The sequence below is a fragment of the Aethalodelphis obliquidens genome, unplaced genomic scaffold, assembly GCF_003676395.1.
Source record: "Aethalodelphis obliquidens isolate GAN/ISIS:26980383/991018 unplaced genomic scaffold, ASM367639v1 scaffold8, whole genome shotgun sequence".
NCBI lineage: Eukaryota > Metazoa > Chordata > Mammalia > Artiodactyla > Delphinidae > Aethalodelphis > Aethalodelphis obliquidens.
This window is the reverse complement of record NW_020837952.1, coordinates 3,452,427-3,461,900: the sequence shown is the minus strand read 5'-3', so window position 1 is coordinate 3,461,900 and position 9,474 is coordinate 3,452,427. Positions and strand designations below refer to the sequence as shown.

The following is a 9,474-nucleotide window of genomic DNA, read 5'->3' as shown; positions in this document are numbered from 1 at the left end:
TTTTTTTTTTGCAGTACGCGGGCCTCTCACTTTTGTGGCCTCTCCCGTTGCGGAGCACAGGCTCCGGACGCGCAGGCTCAGCGGCCATGGCTCACGGGCCCAGCCGCTCCGCGGCATGTGGGATCTTCCCGGACCAGGGCACGAACCCGTGTCCCCTGCATTGGCAGGCGGACTCTCAACCACTGCGCCACCAGGGAAGCCCTCTGTGACCGTCTTTAAAAAGGAATACTGAAGCTTATTCTTTAAACTCAGAAGATTTTTGTGAGAAGCAAATAAGAAATGTACGTAAAATGCTTAACACGATGCCTGGAATCAATTTTAGCAGCCAGTAAATTCCAGGATCAGTTTCCATTATATTTTTTCTGCACCATCTAGAATAGCAGTGAGAGACTAGTTACAAATCATAAGGGGCATAAGGCTGGGAGCATGAGGGAGAGAGATTAAATATTTTACAAAAAGAGGGGAACACAAGAAAGTAAGTGATCCCATAGTGTTCCTCTCTAGTTCCTCCTTCCTACTCTCTCATTCCATCCATAAACATTATTTTGGTTTGTGCCTGACTTTTAGGCCTCTCTCACCTCCACCTGGTTTCCCCGGTCTTCCTGGTGAGCCTGGAGCCCAGAAGCAGTAGCTGCAGGGCTGCTACACCTGGATACACAGAGCAGTGATCTTCCCCCATTTCTGCCCAGTTACTGCTGCTCGACACTCTGGATCTCAGGCTGCCCCCGCACATCTTCCACCACAGGAGCTGTTACAGTCTTTAGTCACTGTCTTCAAATCGACAACCGCACCCACACTTCCTCTGAGCAGGTGACCTTGCTTCATATTGTACTGAAAAGACAGGCCCTGTCCTGGGAACTCCCTCCATTCTCAGTCAGGCTCACTTTCCTCCTCCAGCTTTTCCTCTTTTCCAGGCTAATGAGCACCGCCTCCCACCCCACTGGGTCCCACTTCATCAGTTATACTCAGACTCTCCTTTCCATCCATCCCTTCCACGGGTTTCTCAAGTCCCTCTTACCTAAAAAGGAAATATTCCTACCATATGATATGACCCAGCAATTCCACTCCTGGGTATAGATCTGAAAAACACAAAAATACTAATTCGAAAAGATACATGTACCCCAATGTTCACAGCAGCATTATTTGCAATAGCCAAAATATGGAAGCAAACTGAGTGTCCATTAACTGATGAATGGATGAAGAAGATGTGGTACATATATACCATGGGATACTACTCACCCATAAAAAGAATGAAATAATGCCATTTGCAGCAACATGGAAGGACTTGGAGGGCATTATGCTAAGTGAAATAAATCAGACAGAGAAAGACAAATACTCTATAATATCGCTTATTGGTGGAATCTAAAAAATGCAACGAACTAGTGAATAAAACAAAAAAGAAGCAGGCTCACAGATATAGAGAACAAACCAGTGGTTACCAGTGGTGCGGGGCGGGGAGGAGGGATAGGCAATATAGGAGTAGGGAGAAAAAAGGGTTATTATGGGATTATATGAAATCATGTGTGTGAAACTTTTGCACACTATAACAATTTGAAGAATCCTTCATTCAATAAATAAATATTTTAAAATAAAAATAAAAAAGAAATGTTCCCAGTGCAGTGCTATTCTCCCAAGTCTCTGCCTGTCCCCTTCCCTTCTCCATTAAGTCATGTTCAAGAACAGTGTGCTGACCTACCTCCCTTTCCTCACCATCCCCTTGTTCCACAGCCTCTGCACGTGGCCGCTCTCCACTGAAACTACCCTCATCAGGGACGCCAAAGCCACTAAATCACCAAACCTCTATCATCTTACGTCTCTCTCAGTTCAATTCAAAAGACTCTCTGGAGAGCCCACCATGCTCCAGCCGGCAGCCCCATCCCTCGACTACTTCCTCCCCGTGGTGGTCTGGGCTTCTCCCATACCTGTACCACGGCCTTCCCTGGCTCACTTGCACTCCTCTGACTGCTTCTCCAGCCTTACCACAATCCACCAAAGGAGGGTTCCCCGGGTTTCTGTCCTTGGTCCCTTTCTTCTCTCTTTTTAGTGATATTTGCTCTCCTGATTTCAAAGTTTACTTCTGCAAATGATCCCCAAATCTTTATCTCCAGTGACTCAATATGTTCCAAAGCAAACTCACCATCCTCCACCTGAAATCAGACTCATACTCACTTCTTCTATGTTTCTGTTCATGGCATTCTCTCAACTTTCCAGGCTTGAAACCTCAGCATTACCTTGGATTTCCACCTTGCCCCTCAGCACTCCATCCCATAGATTAGAGATGTCAAGTCTTTCTCTCCTCCCACTCTGACAACAGCAGGGGCCTCCTTCCTGCCTCCCCCACCAATTCGATCCTACAAACAAATCCTCCGGAAGCACTGCTCTGATCACAGCTCACTCTTATAGTCAGGACCCTTCATGCTCCAGCATGCTCGGGCCCCAGCCTCCTTTCTAGTTTTTTCTTCCTCTAGAACCAATTATACATTCAACAGGGAAACAAAGGGAAAGCTCTCTAAAAGAACTGAGTGATCATCTCAAGAGAGATCAAAGTGGAAATCCCACACATGCTCACACCAGATAAATGTTCTGGGGGGAAAAAATCTAGACATGTACACCTTCTGCATCTATACCAACAACACGAGAACAGCCCGGTGTTTTTTTTTTAATAAACTATTTTATTTTATTTATTTATTTTGGGCTGCACTGGGTCTTCACTGCTGCTCGCGGGCTTTCTCTAGTTGCAGCAAGCAGGAGTTACTCTTAGTTGCGGTGCGCGGGCTTCTCATTGCGGTGGCCTCTCCTGCTGCGGAGCACGGGCTCTAGGCACGTGGGCTTCCGTAGTTGTGGCACGCGGGCTCAGGAGTTGTGGCTCACGTGCTCTAGAGCACAGGCTCAGTAGTTGTGGCGCATGGGCCCAGCTGCTCCGCGGCATGTGGGATCTTCCCAGACCAGGGCTTGAACCCACGTCCCCTGCATCGGCAGGCGGGCTCTCAAACCACTGCGCCACCAGGGAAGCCCCACAGCCTGGTTTTGACTCCGTCTCCTCCTCATGGCCTCAGCTGACGATCCCACCCTCACCTCACACTCCCATCCACCTAAACCAAACTGCTCTTCCACAGATGCACCAATGCTTTCGGATGCTGACTTGCCTCACTCCTTCAAGATTCATTGCAAATGCACCTTCCTTCTTGGTATTCTTGCTGATCCCCCGATCAGAGGTGCTGCCTCCTTCCTGTCAACCCTGAGTCCTTGGCTAGCATTCTCTTATGAACTTATCTTATGCCTTGCATTAAAGTTAGGCATCTATCAGTCTTTCTCCCGCTATTCATCTGCAAGCTTCTCCAAGTCCCAGGTCAGACCTTCTTCCTGCTGGAATCCCTCACATAACAAAGCACGGTATCTTCCACGTGGTCATTACTCCACAAATATTCAGAAAATGGAATACCTCCTAGATGCCTCCAGCAGGAACATAACCCCTTAGGATCCCCTCAGCAGTACACAACCTGAACTAAGAAGGCCTCTGATCTGAAAGGGGTCACAACAGGAACATGTAACCAAAGTGAATGTGTTTCGAGTGGATGAAATACTCACCAGGGCATGGGATGATTGAGAAGGTCCTAGCCAGCCTGAGGATGGAGAGCTTATTCCAGGAAGAGTTCCCGGATAAGGGGACTTTTGGAAAGAGTTACCAAGGAAGACTTTTCCTTCTCTAAGAAATTTTTTTGGTCCAATCAGTTCCCACAAACATTAGCCAACCACAGCACCTGCCTTTTGAAAACACCAGAGAGACAGGCAAAAATGAAAACAAGCCCCAGCAGGACACAGAGCTAAGAATGACCAAGTGGTTATCAGAAAACTAGGCATCAGTTTCTAGGCTGGAGACTTGGAAGCCGGGACTTGGATATTCTGAGTGAAATCAAAAAAGAAGACAAACAAATAGACACTGGGAAATGAATACAGCACCAATAAAATCCAGTCCATCTAACGGGATTCTGCAGCCCAACGACTTTACTAAACCAATCCTGTGGTCTCTTTGCTGGCCTTTCAACTGCTCTCCTGCCCACACAGTCTTCATCCCCCTCATCTACCTACCTACTCACCTAAATTCTGCCTTCTTTCCAGTCTTTTTTCCAGTTATTGTCAAACCTACCCTCTGGGGACTGTGTGCAAATACAAGTATTCATTTAGTAAAAACTTATTAGAAGATGTAATTTTAGAATTTATTTTTTAAATAAGTATGCACACACGTACAGAGAGCAATCATTAGTGAACTGGGATGGAACCTTGCAGAGCAGGACAGAAATCACAGGGGGAGCCCACCCTGCAGATGGAACCTGGACCTTCCGAGGCGGAGTACATTCCGAGCACACTGTTTATCAAGCATGCGCACAGAGCTCGCTAGCTCACACGGACAGACGGGTGTCCCAAGCCCTGGACTTCAAGTTGACACAAAGTCAGGAACCGCGGGGGGAGTCTAACATGTGGAGCACATGCAAGCCTTTTTTTTTCAACTTATAACTAAGGCCAAATGGCTCTTACCTCTGTTGAAAACTTATTAGAAGGCACCAAACTTACTCTAGGATTCATTAGTCTAGTAGTTAATCAGGAATAATGACCTGCCAGAAAAGACGGAAAAAGCCATTCCTCTAATTAAAGCCACTGCTCGGTGTTCTTCTGGGACCGGGAGAGTCCACTGAAGCAATCATGGACCATTGCTCTTTGCGAGTTTCTCTTCGGAAATCTGTCCTACTGTTTGCTTTTGATTCTTCCCATGTATGTAAAAAAAGCGATGTTATGGTTTAATGCACCTTCTCCTGCTGATGGAGTTAATTTTTGCCCAAAAAACCACGTTTACAAGTCTCTAACAATGTCCAGAGACTACCTCTCAGAAGTAGTTCTCAAAGTGGTTTATGTCACGTGGTGTAGAGGGTATAGAACAAAGGGGAAGGAAGACCCAGAGCTTTATCTGCAGCCGCAGAACCTTGTATCATGGCACACATGGCAAATCAGAACACAGTTAGAACAATTTACTTGTCTTCCATCAGAGTGGGACTGATTTTATTCCACGCCTTCAAGAGACAGCACTTCCCTGAGTGCAGCCTCACTGAGCCCTAGGGCTGCCCTCGGGATGAGTCAGGGCGGGGCCCACAGCATAGCCGATCCTCCAGCAAATCCCAACTTCCTCTTGTCTCCAGAGCTACTTGAGAACTACATCAGGCCTGAGGCGTGGGTACTCCATGTCCTCTGTTGCCTGTAGTGCTTTTTTTTTTTTAAGTGCTATAACATAAATAAGATTCTAGTTTTCCAAAAGGTCTATGTATAAAGGACTGTTTTCCCCTAGCAATGCCATCATCACAGACGGCCTTCTTTTACAGGAAAATGGATACTACGTAAGGAATAGATGATGTCATATTGAGAAGATGCTCCTACTGCCAATTACTCAGCTGACCTCTGTGATGGAACCCAGTCCTCGGGATCCAAGAGTGTTTGCCCAGTCTTATTATTCTACTCCCAAGTAGATAAGAGTGTTCATAAATGGTTACCTCTTTGCTGAGGGCAAAGGTCTAGTGGGCCCAGACAACTAAACTAAAAGTAAAAGTACCCCCACGGTACAGTGAGACGGTAGGGAGGCAATAGGATTATCAGGGCAGAAGGAGGGGTGGGGCAACACATAAAAATGTTCGTATGATGGAGCAAGAAGCTGAGGTTAGGTGGTTAATGCTGGGTACCGTCCTCCCTTGCAGGCAGTGTGGCAGAGTGGAAAGAGCAGAATTCCATCCCAGCCTCACCTGCTGTTAGGCTAGATGACCCTGAGCAGTTTCCCCATCACGTAAGATAGGGATGATGCCTACCTGCCTGGGTTGCTGTGAAGATTAAAAAGACGACTTGTGCAAAGTGCCTAATCGAATGCCTGTCACACAAGGGTCATTCAACAAATGTTAGCCTCCCACCTCCACACCCCTCCTTCTTCCCCTTTCTCCCAACTGCTGAAACCCACACTGGCTCCTCTTCCATCTGGTCAAAATAACTTCGAAAGCTCGACCTTGATATGTTTGAACTCCACTGACCTCCACAGAGCCACCCACATAAGTTCTCATGGTAACAGACCCAGAGGATGAGTCAGCCTCTACAGCTTTGGCTCTCCCATCCAAAGGACAAGTTTTCTCTGGGGACTGTACAACTTTGATGGAAAAAAAAAACAGCACAGGAACAAGCAGTACAGAGAGACACTTCACGCGCTGTCTCAGTCATTAGAAAGTTACTGCATCATAGCCTTCAACGTTGCAGGAGATGCTGCAGAGATTGCACAAAGGCTTTTGAGCCAAATGTGGGTTCTCGTTCAAGCTATAGAGGACGCGAGCCTTTCTTTAATAAAACTGAGCATTGCCATCATTATCAGGAAACTAGGCTCCGTGGGAAAAAGGAAAGCAGAAGGACAGCACAAAAGGGTCATGGGGGGAGTGGGGGTGGGAGAGGAGAGAAAGGAAGAAGAGCCTTAATAAGGTAAACTAGATAGAGCAGGTCAATTAAAAGGCCTCTTCCTTCCCTTCCACTTCAGTGGGTTTTTATACAACTCTATGCTGTGAGCTCTCACCAAATATGTTATATAGGTGCGTGTGTGTTTTCCCTTTTCTTGTTTAGATGAAAACACCAGGCAGAAATGGGTATTGTTAGAATGGGAAGAGCATACATTGGAAATGGGGTAAAAACAGGGTTTTATGGCCAAACTGAGTTTTTTAAACTATTTGTATTTTATTTTCTTTTGTATAAATTTGTATCTATATTTCCAAGCAGTTGCCAAGAATCAATAAACTGATCTGAGTGTTTCACATTCTCAAGGAATAGGTCATTTATTAATATTTATATTGGACTTTACTGTGCTGAAAGTACTGTCTCACCAGCTGTCTGTCTACTAGAGCCTAACAGTGAGACAGGTATTATTATCCCTACTTTTATTTAACATATGAGGAAAATGAGGCTAAGTGAAATTAAGTGATTTTTTCCCAAGGTCTCACAGCTAGTGAAGAAGAGTTAGGACTCCAGCCCAGGTCTCCTGATGGCAAAGCTGCTCCTCCCACGCCAGGCTGCCTCTTGCTGATTTCCCTCGGTACACAGAACAGCAGTGCTTACCTTCCAACTCTTCTTTCTCATAGTGGATGTTGAGAATTGTACTGGTCCCACCCTGATCCACCACAGCTTCTTCATCTGGTCTCTGTTGAAACATAAATTAGTAGCCACAGTAATACCCCTACATTCATTCAAACACTCATTCAAGTGAATTCCCTGGCGATCCAGTGGTTAGGGTTCCACGCTTCCACTGCAGGGTGCATGGGTTCGACCCCTGGTTGGGGAACTAAGATCCCGCATGCTGCGCGGCCCCCCCAAAAAAACAAACAAACACTCACTCAAGTACCGTGTGTATGCCACACCCTTTATGCAACACTGAAGGGGAAAACCCAATGGTTTACAGATATTTTTACTTTTTTTTTTTTTTTTTTTTTTGCGGTACGCGGGCCTCTCACTGTTGTGGCCTCTCCTGTTGCGGAGCACAGGCTCCAGACGCGCAGGCTCAGTGGTCATGGCTCACAGGCCCAGCCGCTCCGCGGCATGCGGGATCTTCCCGGACCGGGGCACGAAACCGTGTCCCCTGCATCGGCAGGCTGACTCTCAACCACTGCGCCACCAGGGAAGCCCAAGTTTACAGATATTTTTAATTTCAATCTCACAATATCTCTGAGATGCAAACATGGCAGCCATTCTTTCTCATTTCATAAATAAGCAGCCGGATACTCAGAAAACTTTAAGTAATTACTGCCCAAGGTCAGAAATATGGTAAAAGGCAGAGCGAGGACTGAGTCCAGGTCTTGTGACTGCAGATCCCGTGCCTTTCCCACCCCTCCCCACTCCACCCATATGTCTGTATAACATGTTGGCATTTTGCAAGTGGTGTCAACCAGATTGTCTCATTTGGTACAAGCTGGTGTCCTTGACCTCTGTTTACCACTCTGTCCTTGAAATTCTCCACCCTTCTCCTCTGTCCCACCCTAAGTCTCATCTCCTTCTTCTAACCATAATTCCCAAGGAAAAGCACTCTATCTTTTGTTTCCCACACTTGAGCCTTACAATTTCAACAGTAGCCTGAAGCTGTGAGGATTGGTATTCGACAAACGGCCAGAATGTCACGCCTCAAGATCCATGTGTCTAAAACCCAACTAATCTGCCTTCCAGACTAGTACCCTGTGCCCATTTATTTACTCCTACCCATGACTCCATCACTTCGTAGTCCACATTTGAAATCTCAAGCTTATTTATTCATCCATTCCACGTATTGAGTGCCTATCATATGCCTTCCAGGAAACAGTTCCTTTTTCTTATCAAGTCCTCGTTTGCAATTTCTCTCGAATTCACTCTCATCTCTGATCCTCTCTATCCTCCACTGTCCAGCCCTTTCAAACACAGAGGACATTTTTTCAGTTATGGAACCACACTCATTTTCTTCCCTGAGGGCTGCCCCTCGGCCTAGAACTATCACCCTCTCCCTGCTACTCCCACGTCCATCACCAGCAGCTAACACTTATTCATCATCCCATAGATCTCAGCCTAAACGCACTTCCTTAGAAGGCTTCCCTGACTACCTCCCATTAGTATGCCCCCACAGCACACTGTATTTCTCCTTAGTAATGAAATGTCTCTGCTCCTTAAGGGAGAGACCATATCTTTCTTCCCCGTTTCCCCAGCACCCTGCAGACTTTTCACAAAGTAGGTGCTCAATAAATCTTTGTTAAAAGAACAAAGATAATGGCATCTACCTTATCAAGACCCTCACCAGATCCTGAATTATTTCAAATAATTATTTCCCTGACAATCAATTTCCTTTACCAAACCTGCAGCTCTAGCCAGGCTCTCTGATCCCGTAGGCACCATACACATTCCACACTGTCTGGTCATCTAGCAGGTCCTTCCCCAACTCTCCAGCACACCCAAATCCTCACCATCCTTGTAGATCCTGCTCAAATTTCCAACTTCCGGTTCCAATTGTACTGTTTTATAGTTGCCCACCTATGCTCCCAAATAAGGCAACCCTGAACATAAAGCAATCCATTTTCCCAATGAAAAGATTCAAGAACAGTTTTCGAGGCCAAACTTTTAGGGAAGTAGCTAAAATAGTCAAATGTCAATTTACAGTATTTTATTTATCAATTTAGTTTTATAGGCATATTTTAAATTATATATTATTACTACCATGGAATAATCTCCAAGATATAATATTAAGTTTGAAAAGCAAGGTGGAACGGCCGCCCCCTGGGGAGTTCGGGGAGCGCAGGGTCGCCGCTGCCGCCGGCGGCGGCGGCGGCGGCGGCGGCGGCGGCGGCGGCGGCGTGTGAGCGGACGGTCGCACGCGCCGCCGCCTCCATAACTGTTTACCCCGCTGCATTGTGGGAGTTCGACTTCCGTCGCCCGCCAACCGCCGCCAAC

At 46.5% G+C, this 9,474-nt stretch overlaps 1 protein-coding gene across 1 annotated transcript in view; it reads right to left on the bottom strand.

Annotated features, from left to right (window-relative positions):
- Positions 1–9,474, bottom strand: part of SLC4A8 (solute carrier family 4 member 8) — a 79,705-nt gene that overhangs the window by 54,489 nt on the left and 15,742 nt on the right. The window contains exon 2 of the mRNA XM_027106316.1: positions 7,129–7,210. Within this exon, the coding sequence (XP_026962117.1) occupies positions 7,129–7,210 (82 nt within the window). The remainder of the gene's footprint in view (positions 1–7,128; positions 7,211–9,474) is intronic.